Source organism: Corvus kubaryi, unplaced genomic scaffold (assembly GCF_017639235.1).
Source record: "Corvus kubaryi isolate FWS band 111438036 unplaced genomic scaffold, C.kubaryi_AGA036_p1.0 split1-37296, whole genome shotgun sequence".
Taxonomy (NCBI): Eukaryota; Metazoa; Chordata; class Aves; order Passeriformes; family Corvidae; genus Corvus; species Corvus kubaryi.
Genome location: NW_024582075.1, coordinates 4,344,491 through 4,369,928, shown reverse-complemented (window position 1 = coordinate 4,369,928; position 25,438 = coordinate 4,344,491). Strand labels below are relative to the sequence as shown.

The following is a 25,438-nucleotide window of genomic DNA, read 5'->3' as shown; positions in this document are numbered from 1 at the left end:
TCACAAAATAAAAATTGCAATATAGTTGGACTTGAGACAATTCCAGCTGTTAACAATATGCCTCCTATTAATTGAAATAATTGTGAGGATTTGCCCAGGTTATACTGAGATGCTAACTAAGCTTTCCTTGTTTTATTTCTTCTTTAGATTAATAGGTGGATCTGATAACAAACTAATTTACCGACACTATGCCACCTTGTATTTTGTCTTCTGTGTGGATTCCTCAGAAAGTGAGCTTGGTATTTTAGATCTCATACAAGTAAGTTTTTTTGCTGTTTTGTGGGTTTTTTTGGGTTTTTTTTTATCCTTATTAAGTGGAGGTCAACTTTGAAGTGCCTTAGAACTTAAATATTTTGCTGTGCCTTTTTTTGGTAATATTTGGACGGTCTCTTTTATACTGTGAACATACCAGGAAGTTCTGAGTATTATTTTTAGATTGTTTGTAGTTTTCTGGGCTGTCCTTGAAAAAGTTGTTTTCCGTGTTGATGAGAAAGTGAGGAAGCAGTTTATTTGGAACTTCCTGAACACAATCTATTTTTTGTTTTAACTTTTAAAGGCCTCTTTTTGGCTGCAGATAAAAATGGCACAGTTCAAACATTTGCTAGACAAGTGTAGATTGAGAACTTTGATAGGCAATGCTCTATGTGTGTGTATATATGTATATCTGTATATTTTTATATACCCAGATTCACACACAAGCGCACACATGCATATATATGTGTATATATATATATATATATATATATTCACTATAAATGTATAATGGATAAGCATATCCAAAACCTCTTTGGATTAAAATTTCGTAGTGGCTTACAAGCTTTTTGTCAGGTGTACCTTAGAAAAGGAGGGCAAGTGCTCCCCTAGGTATTTGTTCTGCACCAGGGGAATTGAGGTCGGTAGGGTGGGGATTGGTCGGGAGAAAGAAGATCCATAAGTCTAGGTTCTTTCTGTATCTGTAATAAAGGCTTGACAGTACAGATTGCTTAATAAGATAACTGCTTAATAGAACAGAGTGAGAAGATGAATGTGGATAGTAAATCTTAGACCCCTTCAGATGCTGGGCATGCCACCTTCATGTGGCACCCAGTGGAGCCCAGGTGGATTTTCCCACAGTGTCTGGGGCAAAGCAGATCCTGTCTGTCTCTCCCTCTTTTAGATCTTTGAGCTACTGTATAATTTCCTCACAGGAAAACAGCTCTTCCTAAAGGATATTTTCAGGAGACCTTCCTGCTGCAGTTTGAGATCATGGTGAGGCCATGCAGGTGACATGTTCCCTGGTAACTTGTGAGAGCTGCCTGCAGGCTCCTCTGTTACAGTGAACTGTCTGAGTTTATCCCTCAGCCAAGGAATTTCTGCAGCACAGCCTGCAGAACACTGGCCTGTGTCTATTCAGGTTGTGTTACATGGATGACTAAACCCTAAACGTGCAGCAGTCTCTTGGTCAGGATCAGTACATTCCATTCCTAGAGTTGATCTTTGCCAAGGACCTCATAGGTTATAGATTATATTAAGAAGATCCAGGCTGCTCAGCCCGGTAGGGCAGACAGGGCCTGTTCAAGATCACTGACTCCTCAAATACAGTGTCTTCTGCAGATCTCCCAGGTACGATTTCATAGAACCATAAAATATACTGAGTTAGAAGAGACCCATCAGGATCATTGAGTTCAATTCTTGACCTTTCCCAGGACATCCCAAGGATCACACCATGTGCCTGAAAGCATTGTCCAAATGCTTCTTAAACTCAGGCGGGCCTGATGCTGTGGCCACTGTTTAAACTGCTAAATATGTGTGCATCAACCTTGTAACAAGTATCATGTCTGGTAATATGAACGCTCTTAGGTCAAGAGGCCTCTGACTAAACCCGTGATTTTTTTCAACTTAAAACTTGCAAATAAACCATTCCACCAGTGATCGTTAGTGAACTCAGATGTGGCAAAAAATAGTTTCAGACCATGAAGTGATTTATGCCATTGCGTAAAATGGATCTCTGTTTTAGGTATATATATATTTATAAAACACTAAGTATAACTTCCTGTTAAGCCTTTCAAAAGCTTGCACATCAAGAGAATTGATTTATTATGTAAGTAAAATCCATCCTGAGACATGGGCCTGTATCTGTTCATTATTTCACTGTAGAAGCACTGTGAGTCTGTTAAGGCCTCACAATTCTCTGCAGACCTTTCTTGAAGCTGCATAGCTTCTCACAGGCACCTCCTCCTGTTCAGCACTCCAGTGTTGCTCTTCTGGACAGTAGATCCAGAAGAGTGCCTGTGTGGGTAGCAGGGAAGGAAACTCCTTTCTGGATTCTTGTATCATCTTTGGTCACAGAACATTCTGCAATATCTGAACAGTGCAGCATTAACAAGTAAGGTACACAATGGCTGTTCATAGCAGTTTGTTGTACAGGGTTGCTTAGCTGCCTATTGTGTAGTGTGTCTTCTTACTTGGAAGTGCCAAAATATTTATGAACAGAGAAAAAAAGCATATTCATACATAGTACAACCTAAATTGTACGTTCAGGTGTTGAAGCAAATTGCTTGAGCTTGCTGCTGCCTATAGTTACAAAGCCCCCAAACTTCTTTAATTAGAGAATTTAAACTTTTCTCTAAATTGTGTTGCTTCTTGTACCAAAAATACTTCGATAGAGTTTAATCTCCTAGTTTTTGTATTTCACATTTTTTTCCATAAATGCCTCAGTGTTGAATTACATAATTGCTTAAAGGAAGCTGAAATAATAAAAATCCTATTTCCATTTGTAGACATACTTTATTTTTCTGACCTGTATGATTTTGTTTATAAATTATACTGTCTCATCACAGTACCTACAGCTGTTGAGGATTCCAATTTCTCTTAATCATTGTAATTCAACCGTTTGATTACATTGATTAATTAAAGTGATTAATACAGTGATTAATTAAATGTTTTTAATTTCCAGACTGGCTCAGAAGAAGGATCTGTTTAATCCTCTTAGCAGCAGCAATCAGAATTAAATGTATCTTATAGTGAACCTCAGAAAGTTTATTATTACATGCCAACCCCACATGCAATGCAGACTAACAGTATATACACACCCATATCGAGTCAAGCAAACAAGCTTTGTTTTTTCCTGTGGAGTGTTGAACCATTTTTATACATCTTTGTTTACTGTAGTTCAGAGATAACACAGGTAAGAGTAAGACATCTGGACTTTGTGATGAGTCATACATATAATGAATTGTCTAAGTAAGTAGATACATAAGGGACCAGTTTATGGTGGAAAGTAAACTGGTGAAAGGAACCTCGAACTCGGTATAGCACTTTAGAGGTTTCTGTCTTGTAAGCGGAATAAATGCATAGGAGACTAGATTACATATGGCAGTCTGCAGTTCTTTTCAGCATAAAGTTTTTGTAGTAATACTTAAGATACTTTTGTGAATGCCACTTATCTCACCATTAGGTCAGAGCTATTTCACGGGTAAGTCTTCTTGACACAGACTTGATGAGGATGCTGTATGCATTACAAGTCATAGACTCTGCCTCAGATTTTATACTGTCTTCAACTTGGATTTCTGTGTTCCAACACCTAAGGCAAATCCACATTGTTAATTTTTGACTATTTTCTTTCTTTTTTTTCTAAATGTAAACGCAAGTTTCTTTTTATTCTATTTGCTTACTTGGATTGGGAGAGATAGGTCAGCATCTGTGCTATGCTTAAGTTTTGTAGTCCTTTCGATTCAGTGTAAATTCTGTCATGCTATTTTAGAGTCTTCATGTTAGCCTGTGAAGTCTAAGATTTTAGTGCATGGAAAGAAAATATGTGTGAAAACACAACTAGCTGTACACTGCCATAAGGAAAAAATGAGGGGCATTTACAGTGGTACCATAACTATCTTATGGACCAAAAAGCCTATGTCAGCTCTGAGAATTTTTTAGTATTTTGGCCCATTGTTGTACTTCGAAGACATAGCAAGCAGCGGGTCTGTGAGATCAGTATTCCACGGGGAAATCTATAGAGCCTTGCAAGATGATGATGTTCAGTGAGATGCATGTGGGAAATGCAGTGCAGTTTATGTTACGTGTTTTTCTCAGTTCCTAACGATAAAGGATCCTGACCAGAGATGCTTTTATGCTAATTAAATAAAAATGGAGAGGCATATCACTGGGATGAGAACTCTCCATGGGCAGATTGGATTGCTTCTGTCCTCAGGTTTACCATTCCTGTTTAGCTAAGGAGGAAGAAGGGGATATTCTTGGTATGAGTTACTCCTGTTGGATTTAGCTCATCTTTTGTACCTGCTTTTGTTAGTATTTGACATTATCCATGCTCAGATACGTTTAATTGATTAGGTGTTCTGAGTTTTCTGCTACCCTTGTTATCTTCCTAATACTAATGTATGATTTATTCCTTTTTTGTCTTATTTGCTTATTTTTAAAATAAGCCCTTCATTGTAAAGGTAATGTTTTATGTTTTGACATGAGGCTGAGTAGAGGGAGCTCCTGACTTGTATCTATCCAACAAAAATTTGGTATTTTGTTTCATGCGCTTTGTGCTCCCAGTGTGTATCTGTCTTCTTTAAAGCATATCTCTTGCAAAAGAAAGGTGTGGGGGTTTTCCTTTTTTTTTTTTTTCCTTATGTTTTCTGTTTGCTTACATGGAGATGTGCATGGGTTTTTCTTTTTGCCATAAAAGGTTATAATTTCAAAAATTAAGCACAAGGGGGAGCTAGTAATTCATTGTGCATGCATCCTTATTTTCCTGATATTTGACTCAATTATTTATGTTACTCTTCCAGTAACATCACAAGGTGTGTCTGAGCTGATGTGTGTGCACAGTGTGTGTGTGTGTCCCCCAAAACAATTGATGTGTTTTCTCTTCTGGTTATTGATCTACAAGTCTGCAGCATCTGAAGTGACCACTGAAGTACTTAAATTTTAGCACCGTTTGCCATAGCGTGCAATTCATTTGACTCAACTAAAATTCTGATGAAAATGCCTCTAATTTTTTTTACCATTTCAATTATGGAAGGCATCTTAAAATAGGCCAAGGAATGTTAGTGCAAAAAAATCTAATTTACCTTAGGCCAGTATTTCAAAAGGCCATTTATAATAGACGTAAACCTTGTCATTTCTGGCGTTACTCTGAGTGAGCTCGCCATCATGAGTGGAAGATGGGGGAAATTTCCAAAGTTTCCATGAGGAATCCTTAGTCAGTGAAAAATCTCTGTGAAGAATAGTCAGTGCCAGCTGATTTCCCTTAGATTAAAAAATATTTGTTGTGCATTACTGGTCATGCATTGTAAGCAGAGATTTGTGAGTTCATTTAGTGTGTGGTGGGATTGCTGTGTACTAGGTAAAGGTTTAGAAGTAACCACTCAACTATGAATCAACTATTGCTATAGAAGCTTTATTTACTGGAAGAACGTCACAAAAAGTAAACTTTTGTGTTGTTGATGTGTGAGCATACACTCTGCTGCTGAATACGTATATCTGGGGGGGCAGGAGCATTTTTAGGATTTTTGAGTTGGCTTTGTTTTTAATGGGTTGCTTTGTTTTCCAAGGAACTAGACAGATGTTGAAGTCAGAGTGTGTGAATTTATGTGCAGACTTGGTGACTTATATGAGAAATACTTTCTTTCAAAAACAGTGACAAACTTTTACCTCTTGTAACTAAAACCGTTGGACAAAGGTTGCATTTACACTCTGTTTCCAATCTTCTTCTTGCAGCTAATATCAAACAGCACTGTCCTTGTAACTGCATTCTCCTAAGGTGCAAGGAAAGTAAGAGAACATCTTTGGTCATTTGTTTTGCTGCACATGTTGTCAAATGTGTAGTTTTTTCTGCTTAACATGCAAGTTTTTTTGTTTGCTCACATCCCTTCTTTATAGAAGACTCTTATTACCACAATGAATTAACAACTGCTAGAGTAAAAAATCCCTGCTTTGCTTAGCTTCAGTATAATTTAACAGAAGCATATTCATTTTCTTAGTTAATCTGTCACCAAACATTATTGTCTCGAGTCTGCCTCTGAATATGCTCTATGTTCCTAGTTTAAGTGACAGATTTGTATTTTGGTATTGAAGAACAGTCCTTGTTTTAAACACATGGAACATCAGTTAATCTGTAGTTCAACATTTTAGAAACATTAATAGTAGAAGTAATAGCAAGGGCAGGGTGTCATTCTCTTTTACAATGTGAGCAGGATCTGAAGACCAGGGATTAAGCTGTAAAAGTAATCTTTGTTGATAATGCAAGGTAGACAGTTGGGAACGGCTGATGTCAAGCAGATCTGTTTCACTGGGCCTGTAGGCATAAATACATGTCTGTATGAGCAGGACTTTGGTCCACAAAGAGTGGCGTTAACATCCAGGTGGTGTATGGTTAGCTATGGAGTTCCCCAGAGCTCCGTGTTGGGGCCAGGCCTCTAATATCTTTATCAGTGATGTGGATGAGGGGTTTGAATGCTCCTTCAGCTAGTTTGCAGATGACCGTGTGCTGGGTGGGAGTGTTGATCTGCTGGAGGGATTCAGACATGCTGGATTGATGGGCCAAGGTCAATTGTATGAGGTTCAACAAGGCCAAGTGCCAGGTCCTGCGCTTGGGTCACAACAGTCCCTGCAGTGGTACAGGCTGGGGCAGAGTGGCTGGAAAGCTGCCCAGTGGAAAAGGACCTGGGGGTGGTCATTGACAGCATCTGAACATGATCCAGCTGTGCCCAGGTGGCCAGGAAGGCTATTGGCATCTTGGCTTAGATCGGCAACAGTGAGGCCAGTGACTGTCCCACTATACTGGGCACTGGTGAGGCCATGCCTCAAATCCTGTGTCCAGTTTTGGGCCCCTCACTAGTAGAAAGACATGGAGGGGCTGGAGGAAGTCCAGAGAAAGGCAGTGGAACTGGTGAAGGGGCTGGAGCACAAGCCTACATGGAGTGGCTGAGAGAGCTGGGGGTGTTTAGCCTGGAAAAAAGAAGGGTTGGGGGGACCTTATCTTTCTCTACAACTTCCTGAAAGGAGGTAGTCGCTTCAATCTCTTCTCCCAAGGAAGAAGCAATAGGATAGGAGGAAATGGCCTCAAGTTGTCCCAAGGGAGGTTTAGAGTGGATATTAGGAAAAATTTCTTCACTGAAAGGGTTGTCATGCGTTGGGAGTGGGCTGCCCAGGGAAGTGATAGAGTCACCATGCCTAGTGTTTTAAAAACATCTAGATGTGGCACTCAGGGACTTGGTTTAGAGCTGGATTTGGCAGTGCTAGCTTACCTGTTTGACTTACTCATCTTTAGGTTTCCAACCTAAACAATTCTGTGGTCTGTGTCAGAACATGGTTTCTCATTCCTATTTTTCTGGGCTTAGGCAGTTTGAAATCTGGTGCCTCTCAAATACTAAGATGGGGTTCCTAAATCATGTGGAACTGAGAATCAAAATGAGGTGTTTATCTTCCATATTGCTGCTTTAGGATGTTTGAGTTTAGAATTGAATAAAAAATTGCATACAGTGACAGCTTAATAATAATGTTAAATACATATTGTGACAAAATGGCTTTGAAACATATAAAATTGATAAAAATTTCCAGCAAGTTGCAGTTTATTTATTCACCATTAATAAAAGATCAGTAAGTTGTCACAGAAATTCTTTTTAACTTTGAAGATCCTAAGCTCAGTCTTATATTTAACTTAGATCTTGACATACCTACATCTGTAGGAGTTATCCCTTGCACAAGGGGAACTGTGCTTACAGCTCTCTGAGACTGGAGTCTTTGACAGCACTCACCACAAGCACGTGGTGATTGGCATTCAGGAGCTTCAGGACTGCAAGTACCATCATAATTTTGTTATCTGGCCTAATGGGGACTGGGTGCTGTTGGTGTACCAAAGTATGGACATAAATACCAAGGAGTCTGTTACAGAAACACCCAGAGCAAGGTGATGTACAGGCCGTATCTGGCAGAGAACGTCAGTGGCTGGAGTTCAGCAGCTGCTTGGATTTTTCTGCTTTACACTTTTTTATTCTGGATTCAGAGAGGAGTTATTTACCTGTGTATAAACTGCTAGACGTTTCTAAATTTATGTGGTGATATATATCCTGGTTGACAGGATCAAAAGGTGTGACATTAAGACAGATGCCTTTTTCATTCTGAATTCAGTGGGTCTAAATCAGGTGAAAGCTGTGTACTGCTGCTGGAAGCAGTGATGCTGAGAGTTAACAGCAAAATTAACATTCTGGTTAACTAGGAGATGCCTGCAATGTAGTAATTGTTAAAAATAGTAACAGTAATGGGGAAAACAGTTTGGTTTTTTTTCTTAATAATTGAGTTCTAATGAAATGGGAAGGAGTACTTTGAATCACAGATGAGAAAATTATAGTGTAGGTTATGTTACTGGTTTTTCAAGATGTGTCTGTTTTTTAAAACAACGTGACTTTTATAGCAGTTTTAACCTGAATTTGCTTGTGCATACAGTTTTGCTCTCTACATAGATAACATACTGTTGACATAATGTTAACCACATAATTTCTGTAGATGCCTTTAATGCCTTAAGATCTGACCAGTCTTTAATTTCTGTATTTGCTTTTCTCAAACCTCACGTCTAATGGAACTGTAGAGTTTTTGTTAAAGATTGACCTTTGGCTTTTTTTTTTCCCCTCTTTGCAGGTATTTGTGGAAACACTAGACAAATGTTTTGAAAATGTCTGTGAGCTGGATTTAATCTTCCATGTAGACAAGGTACTGTGATGACATCCTGTAATATTTTTATCAAGTAAAATGTTTGGTTCAGCTGATGCATCGTATTAAATCCTGCCTTCCTTTCCATAGAAGGATAATGAAGCTGGTGAAGGGTACAGATAGTAAGTTTATGGGGCATGGCTGAGGGAGCAGGGGGTGTTTAGGAAGGAGAGGAGGACACTCGGGGGGAACCACTTTGCTCTCTGTAACCGCCTGAAGGGAGGTTGTAGCAGGATGGGGGTTGGTCTCTTCTCCCAAGTAACCGTTGACAGACAAGAGGAAATTACCTCAAGCTGGATATCAGGAAGAATTTCTTCAGTGAAAGAGTTGTCAGGCATTGAGGCAGACTGCCTGGGGAAGTGGTGGACACACCAAGCCCAGAAAGTGTTCAAGAAACAACTGGACGTGGCACTTAGTGCTGTGGTTTAGTTGACTTGGTGGTGTTTGGTCCAAGGTTGGACTTGATGATCTTGGAGATCTTTTCCGACCTTACTGATTCCATGATTCTGTGATTTAATAATCAGTGAAATTTAGACCATTTCTGCTAAAATACTACTTTTGTGACTTGAAAGCTGCAATTGAACATTCCTTTCTGAGGAACAATAAAATAATACAGGAGATTTGCATAATAATATTGCACATAAAATTGTAAAATGCAAGACATCGGAATATTCTTAGAGTAGGAATAGCTTCAAGAAATAATGTGTTCTCTTTCGTTCATGATTAGCTTTTATACAACTCAGAACTGAAGTTAAGTGTTTTCCAGTTAGGGTTGGAAGTTGCCTTTCATGTGCTATGACTATTTAAATTTAAATGCTGTGTGGATCTTTCTGTTCAAAATCTCAAACAAACTTTGTTTGAGTATTCCCAGCTATAAGAAGCAAGTATTTTACTTACTAAACTAGTTTTGAGAAATGCTGTTACTATAGTCACCTGTCTTTTAGAAAGCTTTGACATTTCTTGGTGTAATATCTAAAATGCTGAGAATTTAATATACAGAATTTATTCCTTCAGTTGCATTTTGTGCCTGCTGTTGCTTTCTGTGCAGTCACCTTTCCCCATCTGTGAACATCGTTCTGCATTCACAGCAAAAGATGTCAAAGGAAAGTAAGATAGAAAAAGTAGACTAAAAATAATAGCAAGTTACCATTTCAAACCGACTCAGTTTATTTCAAAATCAGGAAGTTCTTTTGGAAGCAACACTTGCACCTTGACCAGAAAGGGAAATGCAGATTACCTACAGTGAGTGTTTAACCGATACTTTGTTCATGAAAAGTCATTAGGACTTCTAGTCTGACTGGAACATGTTGGATATTTCCAAAATTACAGATTTAAGTACAAAAGAGTTTATGAGTGGTTTATATATTGGCTTCTGAGCTTAAAGAACAAAAGTACTGCAGTCATTTTGTGGGAAAGAGTTTGATCTTTAGCTGAAGAATGCTTTGGCTGATACGTGTTCCAGGCTGTTGCTCTGTAGCATGTTTCATTAAAGAGTATTCCTTAACCTAACTTTATGTACAAAATATTTCTAATAAAATGTAGACAACTTAGGTGCTTCAAAATGTTAAATTTCTTGAAGAATGTTCTACTTTGTATTGGATATGAGATTATATTTCTTCTTGAAAATTACATATCAAATGGATACTAGAATTCAACTGTTTAATTTAATTTACTAAAAATCTGCCTGAGAATCTCATTAGCTGTTTAGAGTAGAGTTTTCAGACTCTGAGGAAAATGTGAACCCTAAATACTAGTTCAATATCTTAGTAAAAATAATCCATTTTCACAACAAAAGTCCATGAAACCTTGAGTTCAAAAACTCTGAATGTGACATTAACCAGTGCAGTGACTTTTGACTTGAGCATAAATGAACAAAAGAATACAATATAGAGACATGAACTTCTGTAATTATGCAAGGCTGCTACCAGCTCTACAGTAGCATTAGTTGTGCAGCTGTTACTAATTTGGTGTCATCTTCATTCTTCCTTTTTTTTCCCTCCAGTTAAAGTTCATCAGTATTCTTGTAGGTGTGAGAACAAAACAGAAGATGTATCTGTGAGAGTGAAATTACAGTGTTAAATTCTCTTTAAACTGCTGATAAGGTCACCTTGTCAAGAAGCATAATGCACTGAGCCTTCAGAGTTAATGCGTTAACTTTCTCTTGTCAGATATTTGTGGCCTGGCTTGTTAATATATTTCAAGTGTCCAAAAGGGAAAAATAGCAACTGCTCCTGTTTGATCTAGACAGTCCTAGTTTTAATGGGTGCTTATGTGTGGGTGCTGTTTGGGGTGAAACCTTTAAAATACTTGTATTTTGGGTGGTCTGGTATAGAGAAAAGTGGGGATTGGCTAACTTACTTGAATGAGAGTTGTTCTGTGTCTTCAGTTCATGGTGGAGCTGTGGAAGGTTCCTTTCTTGCAATTCTCTTGTGAGACCTGCCTAAACCAACATTTTTTCTTGTAAAAAATTATGTGGCATGTAGAAGAGTTGAACTATGCCATCGCAACAGCTGCTGCCTCTTTAGTAACATTTTATGTGGTATTTCTGTAAGGAAACATTTATGTTCATCAGGCATTTATAATTGTACAACGCTCAGCGATGGCTTATAGTAACCTGGAGCCAAGACAGGTGCTTACTCAAGAATATTGATGCAGTACGAGAAATGCATTTGGAGAATGGAGTATAGGTGGGAATGAGCGTTTCTAATGTGCTGTAGCAAATGAGGACTTGGGGTGTTGGGGAATGTAGTTTGTACAGGAGAGAATTTAACTTCTCTTTTAAAGATCATCTGTACTACAAGCAGCCAGACAAACTTGCTATAGCTGGAGCAAGACATTTTCACATGTCCTGTGAGTAAGGAGGAGCAGGTTTATTTCAGTCCTGCACTGACTCCCACACTGAGTCCAAGAGTCTAATGCTTTCCGATGGAAAAGGCATCACTGAAAGCTATTATACAACTAAAATAATAGAATACATTCAGTTAGGAATGTAAGGGAATACTTTGGGTTTTTTGCAAGTTTTTGGCACATATTGAAATATCTCTGGGAGTATCATGATCTCTTGCAAGAGTTTATTATCTAACCGGAACAGTGAACAGTCCAGAATCAATTTGCTTGAAGACAAGAAACTGTGTTTGCCAAATTTTCCTGGGAGAGCTTTTTCTTGGTACATTTCTTCCTCTTAAGAGTATGCATTCATGCTTTTAGAGAGTACATTGAACATAAATAGGAAGCACTCTTGATTTTTGTAAAAACACTTTAAAATTGTTATTACAAAGCAGCCATTTCAGATTTTAAGAAGTTGATGTTCTCAACAGTCAGCTCCCTTTTGGAATATAAGATGGCTAGTCATTGTGCCTTCAGTCTTGCACTTAAATACTGTTTTGAATGTACTGTTGAAGTGTATTTTGCACTTCATTGCCACTTAATGCTTTTTTAGTTAAGATTTTGTTGTTGTTTCTTTAGGAAAATAATGAAATAATTAGGAAAATGATTTATTATTTTTTAATAAGAAAAAGTAAACACAATAATGTGGTTTTGTACATTTAATATGTATTTGCAATCAATTTGCAATTTGAGAAGAAAAAACAGTTACTGTTTATTTTTATCATGCTGCTGCTTGCATGTGAGCAAACATATTTAAGAGAAAGGAGTCAATGGATTACAATAGTTACATAACTCTTATTAGAAAGCTGTGATTTCCTTTCATATGCAGATTACAAAATAAAAGTAATTATGTTCTGTTACTTAGAAAACCATCCCTGTAGAAGAAAATGGGGCAAGACAAAAGGGTTAAGGTTCTTTAAAGCCATCTATTCTTTCAACATTTTTGAATACCATGTAACATTAAATTTGTGCAGAAATACACTTAAAATTTATCAGGGAAACAAATGAAATTTTGTTTTTTAGGTATGGCACAAAACCAAGAACTGTGTTTGTTTTTGATGTACTTACTACCTCCAGGTTATTTGATTTAGAGATTTACTTCTTGACCCACAGGGAAATTGGGAGACTGTCCAAAACGGTAGTTAGAATTATGCTTTTGAGATATCAGATTGGGCATGTTTATTTCTGAAAAGCAGAAAAATGCTCCTTGTCTTCAGATTTAAATACTAATACAGGATTAAAGTATTATACATTACACAGTAACTCTGGATTTTTACTAGACAGTCTGCAGAAGGATACTTTTTTAAAAAAGAAAACCCAAAGCAAGTCTTTAATATGGTGTGAATGCAGACTCTGAAGCAGAGATTCATGAACCAGGGCTTTCATCCTCAAGTCAGGGCTGCAAGGAAGGGGGATATTTAAACATATCCGTTTCAGTAATATCCCCAGCTGGTTTATGTGCTCCTGCAGTTTGAGTCCTGGCTGTGAGTCTTAGCTGTAGATGCTGAAGACTCCATATTGATGGCATAGCTCAGGAATGTCAATTCTACTTCTAAGCCTAATCTTGGGATCCATGGTGGGTGAGCATCACAGTCTCTTCCTTCTCAGGTGTAGCCCGAAGTAGTGTTTACACATCTGCTTGTGAGCAATTTAAGTCTTGTAGGACCTGCTTCCTAGAGGTGTTACTTCTGTTGATGCTAATTAGAACTCTAATAATTGGAGAGAAAGTGGGAACAAAGAAAGAGGAATGTGGAAGTTTCTTAGCATTGATGAGTAGTATAGCAGATGATTTTGTAATGGAGCTGTGGACAAAGAAGTTACTGGAGAAAGGAACGTGAAATGATGAGCTTTGTTCCCGAATGGCTTTAGATTAATTGCGAACATTAATTAAGTGACTTACAGAATACATGTTTCCCTGTATTGAGGTACCTAGATACCATCTTTCCAGACTGTATGGAGGATATCTTGCATTTTTACATTCTCTTTTGGTCTCTTTTAGGTCCATAATATATTGGCCGAAATGGTCATGGGTGGAATGGTTTTGGAGACCAACATGAATGAAATTGTCACTCAGATTGATGCTCAAAATAAACTGGAGAAATCTGAGGTAAGAGCGATGCACTGTGTAGTTTCTAAATTAAAAACAGGGTTGTAGTAAATGCATGCTATATAATGCTCTTTGTCCTTCATAGCAAACTAAATAGTGTAAGCTGCCTGCTTATAGTGCCAAAAATTTGCAGTGTATCTAAGGGTGTTGTACCTTTCATCATAAGTAATAACTGCTTAGTTGCTGCTGATTACTTTTTGCTTTTTGTATCTAATAGCATTGTGCACCATTGCTATTAAGATACTTCTGTAGTTCTCTTAAGTTTCTCTTGCAGAAAACCTTTTATTTCCAGCCTACTTGTTATGCTGGACTAGTGAGTTTAGCACTTAAATAAAATCAGATAAAGAAACAAAGTGTGTCTTCAAAGACTACATATTCCTGTCTGCTAGTATGCTTCTAAGCCCTTGAAATGAATAGCAGCAGTAATAGTGCAACACAAAAAAATAAATTGGACTGAAATGGACTAGATAGAATTTAAAGCCTAGTTTTAGACACTTCAAAGTAAATATGAATTCTGCAGTTTTGGTAATCTGAGCTTTGGCCTTTGGTGAGTGAAAAAATGATAATCTGTATTTGCCCATAAAGGGCCAAGTGAGGGATCACACCTGAGTTGTGGGAATCCCTTTTCAGTTCAACAATTTTTGAATTTGTGTTTAGGAAAGACATTTAGATTAAGAAAGCATCTTAGAATTACTTTATCTTTGATATAGAATGTTACTGTCCCTTTAATGTTGCCATATGTGCTTTGTAAGCCAAAATGCTGCTAATATATCTTAAATGTTAGCTAAGTCTGTATTGGATTCTAAACAATGAGAGTAATACCAGAGAGGAACACATCAAAGCAATTATGTAAGTTTCTAAACAAGCCTTTGCTTGAACTGGAGACTTTAGTTGAAGTCAGCTGAGTAGACTGAAATCTTACAGGTGGCATAAATATGAGCTAAATGACATTTTAGAAGAGGACCCAGAGAACTTCCTAGTTCTAACTGAAGTGCGATAAAGAGAGAAATGAATTTTTCAGCGTTTTTTTTTGGTACAATGTATACTGTTCTTCTGATTCTGCAGTCTCATGCTGTGCCACCTCAAGTTTTTTTATTACATTTAATTGTCTGTTTTGCACAACTTCCAAACTATATCTAAGAACAGGACCACAACATATGAAAAACAAGAAAAAAACTAGGTATGATATGATACAGTACCTAGCAGTAGGCATCTGAGAAGATTCTATGGTAGATTTTGAAGATGTCCAAAATGTTAATTTTAATATTTTTCTCACACTCAGAATGAAACATTGATCACAAGAGATGAATATTTGGAGTTATTCTCATAAATTTTTACTATATTTGAATAACTTCTGTATACACGTATTTTTCTATTTGATAGAAGAGCAGCCTAGTGTTCCCAAAAGCTGAACTTGATGAGCAGCTATGTTTTACCATGTATTATGTACATATTGGTTTTATCTGAAAGCATGTAATTATGTAAATTCTGTTACCAAATCAACTATAGACCAATCTCTGACTAGTCTTCTGAAACACATCGATTCAGTGCAGCCAGCTGCAATAACTTGCTGTTTTCCATTATTCATCTGTAAGTCATTCTTTCTTTTAAGAACTTTTAGTATAGAAGTAGATGGGAAAAGATCTGAAAACAACACACAGAACTTGAAGTGCATGCAAAGCAAGTAGGAACTTGTTAGTTTACATTCAGCAATGAATTATAGAAGGTACAGAACTAGCAGTGATAAATTAAAACACTTGGTGACTGGGATGGAGCAGAACATTTCACACTCTGCTCTCCACAAATACTTTCTTTTTCCTTAGTTCAGTGACTATTTCTTTTCAAATTTAACAGTTACTGTAATGCTGAGATACATCACAATGCCTGGTAATTATTTTCTCAGATCATTAACCATTTGTTTCATGTATAGCCACAGAAATTTCCTGATTGCTCTTTCTTTTCCTTTTGTCTTTTTGATCAAGAATGTAAATCTTCAGTATGTCTTTCCTGAACACATATTTTCAAGACACAAGCAAATCCATGTAAATCAAAATAAGTAATAACTTCATAAATTTTGAATGCTGGTCACTAAGAAATCAAAACTAGTGGATCTTCTTAGTTTTCTTTAATTTAAAAAAACCTATTTTTGAAATTTAGAAATTATCATTGATGTAGTCCATAGTTTATAGGAGTGCCATCTGTGCCCACAGCACTGTTGCTTTAGTCTCTTTGGCTTTTAGACCACCATCATAGTTCTTGCATTTGCAAAGCAGTTACTTTCAGGTTAAATTGCCTTTTATTTTATAACTGAAATTATGAAACTAATAAAGGTGTAACTGGGTTACATTTTCAGAAATACTTCAGTTTTTGTTGTGCCCATCTGGCTTTCAGTAATATACAAAATTTAGCTATTTGTCATCAGGTATTTGTTTAGTTATGCACTAAGTTTCTAAACAGGCTTTCAGTTAGAATTTAGTGAAAAAAGACTGAATGTATTTATTAAATTCACATATGTTTGAGCAAAATTATCCACTCGAAGAATTTGTTAGTATTTTCAATAGAGATTAATTAAACCACTAAAAGGGAGTCTCTAGCTTTGATTTGTGATTCAGCTAATATTGCTTGGATGGGCTACAAAGGAAGCTATTTCTACCTGGAGGAATGTTGTCTTATATGCATTTCCCTACCTTTCAGTTTAGTCTTTTATCTGTGAATGGGTTTCTGGTCAATCCTAAAACCAAAGAATCATTGTGATAAAGGGAGGGAATTCTTTGGGAGAGGGGTCATTGGGGTTTTATTCAGAGCCTCTGGAAGTATTGTAGATAAACCTGGGCTACCTCTTCTTTATTTGGAGTGTTCAACTGCGTGTGATTTAGACTTTTAAGTTGGGCCTCATTTTTTCTGAACCTCCTGATCTTTTCTGGCTCTTTCCATTCTTCTCTCTTACAGACCTTTATCTTTCAGTCTCCCAGACAGGACAGGTAGACAAAGGTATTGCTGACTTTTAGAAAAAAATGTACTTTTAACAAAAAGGGAAAGCAAAATGATGTCAAAGGCAATAAATTATGTAGGCCAGACTCAAAAATTATGTGTAAAAATACCCATACTAGTCCTTGTAGCCTACTTTTTGTGCTAGTTTCTTGTAGTTCCCTCATCTTTTTATTGGCTATAGTGTATTTTACTAGCTTTTCATTGACATCATATTTTTTATTTTATTTCTCTTCCTGCATTTTAGAATTTAACTTTTCTTTGTATCATTGTTAAGAAACAAAGGAGTATGAACTTGTGTGAATATTAGCCAGAAAACCCTGCAAAATTAATGTCAGTAAAAAATGAACACAAAGATAACAAAATAAGATACGATGACATAATAGAAATAATTTCTTTCTTGGGAGAATTTTGTCCCTGATAATCTGAAATAAGTGATACAAACTCTTCTGCTTCACCATTTAGTATTTTCAGATAGAAACAAAGAACTTTTACCTGCTTGCAAAGAGAAGTTTCAGAATCAGCTTCAGGTGAATGAAACATTAAAAACCCCACCACCAAAACCAACAAACTGAAGTAGTTCTATATATAGAGAATAAAATTATCAGTGCAATTTGTAAAGATGATGTAGAAATACTGAAGTTGATCATCCAACCTTAAGTATGTTGAACATAAAATGAGAAGGGCTGTCAGCGTGTACTCAACTTCAGGTGTACATTTACTGTCATTATAATCTGAATGTCTGGATTTTGCTCTAAGATATCCTGGTAACTGGAGTTACTGAACATGAATGTTAACATGAACAGAGAAAGGAGAAGGAAATTGTATGTTTGAAGTTCACTTTATGGTCAATGTCACCTGCCATTTTGTTGTTTGAAACATTAGTTTAACTCAACAGTTTGAATGTCAGTCAGTGCTAATGGCAGTACTTCAAAATCAATTTCCACTTGTTTTAAGTCTCTGTGTACTCAAACTGCAGGTATTTTAAGCAGGTGGAATCTTAAGTTTATTTAATTTATGAATAGCTTTGCTCTTTACTTTTTATGTGATCTTTCTAGGATAGAGTACTGTCACACCATTAAGATTGAACAAATATAACTCCACAATTTGATTTAGTAGCAATAAGTTGTAAAAGCATTAGGTAAATAGTTTTTGGTAATATGCAACATTTTAACCTAAATTTGAAGTATGCTACAGCTCATGAAGAAAATCAAGGACACAACCTTCTTCTGCCTAATATGTTAACACTTATAACATACAGTCTGTATTTCATTGGTAACACTAGGGAGCTTGATTTCAGGTTTTTGGTTTGGTTTCTTTTTTTTTGTTGTTTTTGCTTTTCTTTTTGTACAAAGCTGCTTTTCTTTTTCTGTGTTCTGCTCACACATATTCTGTTTTTATTTTTGGGTCTGGCAATGAAAAACAAACAAAGAAATAATTAATCATTCCCATCCATTACTCTTTTCGTGATTCAAGTGCTTAAAATTTCTAAGAGTATGTCTTAAGTCTTCTTATCTGTTTGGCCTCATTTTGATATACTTGCAGACTTCATTTTGGTTTTTCTCTAATTACGTTCATTTATTTAACCTCATAAGCAGGGGACATGATCATTCCTTTATATTATGTATTGCATCCTTTCATGATTTCATAACCCTGCTGCTTTGAAGTCATACTTGTTCTGAAAAGAAGCATAGCTATGAAACACCAGCAGCAGAGAGGTCCTAGTACCTCTGAAATATCTGGAAAAGGGTGGCTTATTTTGCAGAGCATTAGCCTTCATTATTTTGTTTTCCAGTAGGCTGTGGGTTTTTTAATATATTTATTTTAGTGATAGCTAGCTTTGTGTAGAGTTATTTGGGATGACAGTTGGGACATTTTTATTTGTATATGCATATTAACAATGTTTGTGATGTGCAATACTTTTCCCAAATGATCTGAATTTCTTTTTGAAGAGTAAAACAAGGTTGCTGGGATCACTTTGATATGAAGTTGGGCATTCTAAGAAAGGGTGATGATAAGAACAAAGAAAATTGATTCCTATAGTGATTAGTAATGACCTAAGTAAATTAATGACAGCTTATGTTTCTCACTTGATAGATTAGGACCAGTAGAGTAAAAGTCCTGTTATTAAATATGTCTATTTCAATCTATAAAATAGTGTCAGTTTTTGCAATAATGGAACCTAAAATTTTAATATGCAACATTTCAACATTAAAGCACATCCCTCAACAACAAATGAAATTGAGAGTAAAAGCAGCTGCAGCAAAACTGTGGTGTATTGGCTTTTTGTTCTATCAGCTGTATGCAATTTGTATTGTCTTTCTGAAATTGCATTAATTATGTCTTAAGAAGTTTCAGTTTCACTTGTTTGAGTCATTTGCTTGCTGTGACAGACAATTCATCATTCACTGCATGTTTAAAGCTTGTTATGTGTTTTGTTTTTTCAAGTGAAACAGCTTTTTCTTTGCACATCACCAACTTACCTGCTGAATTATGCGATAAAAAAGAGGAGAAACTTGTTGAGTTCAGTGTTGCAGTGTAAGCTGTATTAATCAGATGCCTCTAGAAAACTCCTCCAAAGCACAGGGGGCTGAACATACTTACTTGTAGTGCCGTTGTGTTTGTAAATACAGGTCACTTCCAGTAAAAGAAATGGAAGGACTGTGTCTGACATGCTAAAAAGCAGTGCTAAAGAGTTCAGATATAACTGCATTTGAATTGTGTTAGTTATCCAACTTGGGAGTTCAAGTGCTTTTCAGTCATTTTATCCATTAGACATTTTTTATGAACTGCTCGCTCTCTCTTAGAAATGCTGTGTAACTGTGTTGTGCTTGATAGGGTTGACACTAATTGTGCTAAATAGCATTCTGCTATGCATTTTATGTATCCACTGTTCTACAAACTCACTTAATACAGAGAATTACAGAAGAGAATTCAATAATAGTTTGAAAGTCTCTGCTCCAGCGTCTGATAGTGAAAGTTAATCTTGCTATCAAAAAAGAGGTAATCTGACAATCACAGCTGTTTTGTCAGGGTTCTTCACTGATCCTGATCCAGAGTGGTCCTCATGAAACGTGACTGTTGGAGTTGTGACTGTGTAGGGGGTGGAAGGGCAGCGCTCATGTCAATTGTGGTATTTTTAATAATTCTCAATTGTGTCTCCATTGTATCCTATCCCATTGGGGCGGGAGGCAGGGACTGTAAGTCTGTATAAAGAGGATAGTTGCAGGTAGGTAAAAATAATGACCAGTTATACTAAAAATGTTGTTTGTCCATTAAGAATAAACAACTTCCATTAAATTAGGGTAAAGAATCTCCATCCTTGTCACCCAGAAAGCACATCTCCTTTGAATTGCCAGCCATGTGCTACCATGTCCATCACTTACTATATTTTTCTGATTTCCCATTGTTTCAATTGTGAATTGTATAATTTATTTCTTTTAATTAGTATTTTCATCTTCTCTGTGGAAAACAGTTTACATTGCCCCATTTTGCTTAATGAATTTTTCTTCTATTACTGCAAATAGAATTTAAAGGATTAAAAGCATTTATTGTTTTATCCAATAGAACTTCACTGGTTGTTACCTCTTGATTTAAAATTAGTATTTCCGAGTTCTCAAATATAAAGGACAGTGTTGGGCAGTTTCATGCCTTCTGCACTATTTTTTAATAAATGGGAAGAAATTGCAATGTCTAGTACTGATCCTTAACTTATTGCAGATTCAGGGATGCAGATTTTGGATACTTGCATTTCTTAATACTGTTAGTGTTATGTCCTGGTTTTCCCCTTTAAGAAAATACTGCTATTGAAAGAGCCTGTGAAGTGAATGACCTGACAGACTTGGTGATGTTAAGGGAAACCAAGGTAAAAGAGGGTTTGAAAATACTTTTTTGCACCTTTTTAGTTTTATTTAGTCTGTACTTCTGAGAACTGATAATCTGGGTTTTGTCAGGGCCAAAATGAGAGCAGATTTGGTTACATTAGAGATTTGGTTTTCTGAGCTTTTTTCTCTGCCCCCACATGCTTTTCCCAACTTTGGCATGTCTCAATATAGGAGAGTTTGACAGGGAAGATACTGTTAAGAGATGACTCATGGCTTTCTGGTCTTTGTTTCTTCTTCTGGGAATCATGCCACGACTGAAATCTAGGGATTTGTGATGCTTTAGCCTTTCCACATAAAGGGTTAGTTCAAAATCAGAAACTTTAATTGGTTTTATTTTGACTTGGGTTATGTTTTTGAAGGGAGAAGGAAGAGCAGTAGGTAGGATTTTAAGTGAAAATCTTACATTAACTTGAATTTATATTTATTTCTTATAAGAGAGCAATAAAAGGGAGAAAATTTTTTTTTCATAACCTTCAAAAAGTAGAGTTATTATCTGAGGAGTGTGTGGGGTGTCTGTCTCCTTTTGTGCAGTAGACCAGGTGGAAGTCAGATGTACTCCTCAGTAATTTTACCCTGCAATTGCAATGAATTTCAGTGAAAAACAACAGTCTGAAAAAGTTGTACTTTGAGCAGTAGTCACCTACCAGTGCTTTTTGATAATCAAATATGACACCAACTTCTCAAAGTTTTTCTTGTTTCATTTTGCTGTATTTCCTGTTCAGAAATACTTTGTCTCCAAATGCGCTGATTTCTTCAGTCTTTGACAAATCTAAAATAATTCTGGATTCCATTTCTACAGGTTTAATATTTTTTTTAAACCAATTTCTAGCATCTTGCTTTGTTTCTTGTGGATTGCTCCTTTTTACTAGACCTGCAAGATGCCACACTCTAAAACTAGTAGTTCTGAAAATGACATTATGGTTTTTATTGGTTTTGAATATTTTTAATATTACTTTTAAAACATCAAAATAAAAGTTAATTCTCTTTACATATTCAGAGAATTTGGAATATGATGTCTTTTTCTGCTAATAAGATCTCTTCTTTTAAAAATCTTCAATGCCTTTTTTTGTTCTCTTGCAAAAATAAAAATTATTTTTACACTTTTGTGGCAAGCCTGAAGTAAAACCACACTGCAAATTCTAAATTCACATAGAGGATCTGAACTTTTAGAAGAAACATTTCTGTATGTAAAATGAATAGTATGGTTTCTTCACAACATCAAATACACTAACACTTACTAGTCTTTTTTTAATAGTCTTTAAAATAACAAAGTTTTGAATAGGTACTTTCAGAAGGAATAGGGAAAGATGATTTTCGGTATGTCTTCAGGCCTCTGAGCTATAAATTGTTAGCATTTCATGGTATACCTTAGTGTGTAAACTTGGCAGCTACTTTATCTAAAAGCAGAATTAAATGGAAGCCAGTAATTCTGTACTGTAAAACTTGCATGTTTATACAGAAAGGCTCTAGCTTTGTGTGCAGAGACTGCATGCAGTAGAGGACTCTAATAAAAAATAGGTGCTATTTAATTTAACAGTTTAATTTGGCAAAAGTGTGTTGTGTTATGCTGAAGGGGATGCAGATATGTTAGTGTATAATTAGTAACTGTGGGACAGGACATTATTCTAGTTTGTCAGTAGAAATGATCTGTCTGCATGCCCTTCATTACCCACAAATGCAGGGTGTTTATGCTTTTCATCTTAGGCTAAGCCACTTTGAAACCTATGTGTGTGTATATATATATCTGAGTATATACATATATATATATATATACATACACACGTGTGTGTGTTTGTGTGTGTGTATCTATTCATTGATTTGACTGACATTCAGCACCTTGTTACTTTGAGGTTACGTATTCTGAACCTGTAACCAATGTTAGTCACCTGTGAGCCATGTGAACTTTTAGAATAGGTAAGAGACAAAGACAGCACGTTGGACATCCAGCACCTCGAGATTGTCTGTTCTATAATGTGCACATTACACGTGCTCGGATAAGCCTCCTGTTCCTTCCTCTCATACTTTTCCATCCAGCTGACATTACATGTTTTACCATATAAAAAGGAATATGTGAACTGTTTTCTCTTTCTGGTTTAATATTTCCAAGTAACCCATTTCATTCCAAACACAATTACCATGTGGTTTTTCTAATTGTGTAACCATGGCAATACTTGAAAAGTTAGTTGTCTGTGTATATTGCTGGTGAATATTCTTGTGACTTTGCCTGACTTGCATTTTTCCTCACTTTGTATACAGGCTGGTTTAGCAGGAGCTCCAGCCCGGGCTGTTTCAGCTGTAAAGAATATGAATCTGCCAGAGATCCCAAGAAATATTAATATTGGTGACATCAGTATAAAAGTACCAAACCTGCCCACTTTTAAATAACATGGCTACTCCAGGTAATACCAAGGAAGAAATGTAATAGAGATTTACTGCGAATTGTTTACTAAATAAACATGTCTAACTTTTACTGTTTGGATAAAACTCAAGGTACTGCATAGACATAACCTGAAAAATCAGTGTGTGGAGTTGAATGCTGCTTTTGTCTTGTTTGTGAAGTTAAAGGAATGGGGTAGTTCCATGTGATTTCTAAACTACATTCCTATGCCCTTGCAAGGCATATCACTGTGTCTCGGCTGCTGCAGTATTTTGGGGAAGTACTTAAGATGTTCTTTACTTTGTATAACCTACCATGCTGAGGTTTTTTGTATATTCACCAAAGTCTATAATTAGTGCGCTCTTTAACTACTTCTGTTTGTCATGATTATTTAAGTGCAAATGTTGCATGAAAACATTTAACTCATGTTATGTTTAAATAAAATCCTAACAAACTGGACTTCGAAATACCTGTCTTTTGAAGTCTACTGTTTGCAATAAGCCACATTATTTCCTATTCATGGAGCCAGTTGACTATATATAAATACTGCTGTAGCAGACATTGATGTTGTAGTTTAATCTCTGAAGGGCTTACACAGGGGTATTGTGCTGAACATATTGGCTCTTTACATTTCTTACAAAAGCTGTTCATTATTATTCTGGAGGAAGAAACTGCCTTTACTGAAGATCTGATGACTTTTGTTTACGTATGGATGTTGATACTTACACAATCTGATAAACTTTCACTGGTGGTCTGACTTTGTTTTGGGGAAAAATGGGCTCTGTAATTGCTCTGTGAAGCACAGAATGGGCTTAGGAGATTGGACAGCTCAAACCTGTACATGACAGTCTATCAAATAATGTGATAAAGAAAGGCACACTGTAAAGATAAATGGGGATATTTTAATAGGGCCTCTGTGCCTGGTGACATTTGTGATTCTTTACTTTGAGAATTAGATTTATGAGACATAGTATTGTCAAGACCTCAGAGAAATCTAAGTGCTATCACCTCTGCGTAAGTTGCTCAGCTCTTAAACTCTTCTGTGATTTAAAAAACATAAAGGGGGATAGTTATTGTTTTTTATAATCATGCTCTTAAGCTCTGTGTGATGTATAAGTCTGTTTAAATGAATAATAAAAATATCATTGGGATACTTAAGAACTCCTGCAAAGCTTTTTTTTTCCTCCAAAAAAGTATTTAGTTGATACTGTTTATGAAAATGCAATAATATTGTATCAAGAACAACACATTTCAGGACTAGTCTGAGAGGTCCTGCATTACTTCAGAAATTTAGATTGGATGTAAACTAAGTGTTCTTTTCTTTTCAGTTGACTGTTAAGACATAATCTATAGGATGAACTTTGAAGCACATCACATTTCCTGTTTGATCAATAGTAATTAACATCCTTTGGGAGCATCTGAGAGAGAAAAAAAGAGAAATTACTTTTGAAGAAGAAAATCTGATACAATGCAAGGAATTTTAATGTATTTCTTAAGATGGGGGCGGGGGGAGAACATCAACTTTGTGTATATTCTTTGTCTTACATTTAGTAAACATCAACTAACATATCCTCTTTTAAAAATGCTTTTGAAAACAGAGTTGCTCTCTCCATACCTCTCAAAAAGAATATTTATTCTTCCAAATCAACTTTCTTAGTTTGAGGCTTCCAAAAATTTCAGGTGGGGTTTAAGTAATAAACTGCCTCTTCATCATTTTGACCAAAGAAACTGAAGGAGTAAAAGATGCAGCCTTTTTTTTCCCCATGTGAGGTTCGTTAGTATTCCCAAGTTGGACATCTTAGCTAGTACAAATCTGAAACTTGCTATTTCACCTGCTTTTGCCTACTTTTGTTTATCTTCTTAATGCGTGGCACATGTGTCATTCAGAGTAAAGATGTTGAAAGTTTTCCTCATTGTTCCCCCTGTGATGATATAGTTAGTTCTCCTGCCAAAGGAGGAACGGGACATTTTGAAACATTTGGTACTCTGACCTACAGAATGTTCTTTGTGCTATTTGTGAAAGCAACTCAAAATTTCAGAAATTCTTCCAAGTCCTCTGTTTTTGTCTCACTTTCTTCCCTTTCTTTTCCAGGTTTGTAAGCTTACGTAGTTAAAACATTTTTCATTCCTTGCAGAGAAATATTTTCTGTCTTATTTGAATGAAACACCCAAAAGAAAATGTCTGAGATGCATCTTGACGTGAAGCATATTTCAAGTTAACTTCTCACTTCTCACCTGTCAATAGCCAGCCTGTCTTTAGTGAACTAGGTCTTTGCTCTTAACAATTATATGGCTATTCTAAACTCTTTAATTTTAGTTTTGTGGGTTTTATTACTGTTGTCTGTGCTGCTTTTCTCTGACCTCACCTGTCTTCTGCCAAAAGGCTTTTTCTCTGGACAGCTTTTCCATAGGCACCAGGCTTTTCACGAAGCTTCTCTGTGACTAGCCAGCAAATACTTAATGTGAGACTGTAGCTCACAACTGGTGCTTCCTTACTCAGAA

At 36.2% G+C, this 25,438-nt stretch overlaps 1 protein-coding gene across 3 annotated transcripts in view; it reads left to right on the top strand.

The window, feature by feature from the left end:
- The window catches only part of AP3S1 (adaptor related protein complex 3 subunit sigma 1), a 28,907-nt gene extending 4,818 nt beyond the window's left edge, over window positions 1–24,089 (top strand). For 2 of the 3 annotated variants that reach the window (XM_042013133.1, XM_042013134.1), the window contains 4 exons: window positions 148–259; window positions 8,623–8,694; window positions 13,580–13,687; window positions 22,816–24,089. In XM_042013133.1, the coding sequence (XP_041869067.1) occupies window positions 148–259; window positions 8,623–8,694; window positions 13,580–13,687; window positions 22,816–22,944 (421 nt within the window). In that variant the 3' untranslated portion in view covers window positions 22,945–24,089. Of the gene's footprint in view, window positions 1–147; window positions 260–8,622; window positions 8,695–13,579; window positions 13,688–16,636; window positions 16,679–22,815 lie in introns of all 3 variants that reach the window. The other variant, XM_042013135.1, reaches the window with a different exon arrangement.
- Window positions 24,090–25,438: the final 1,349 nt, after the last annotated feature.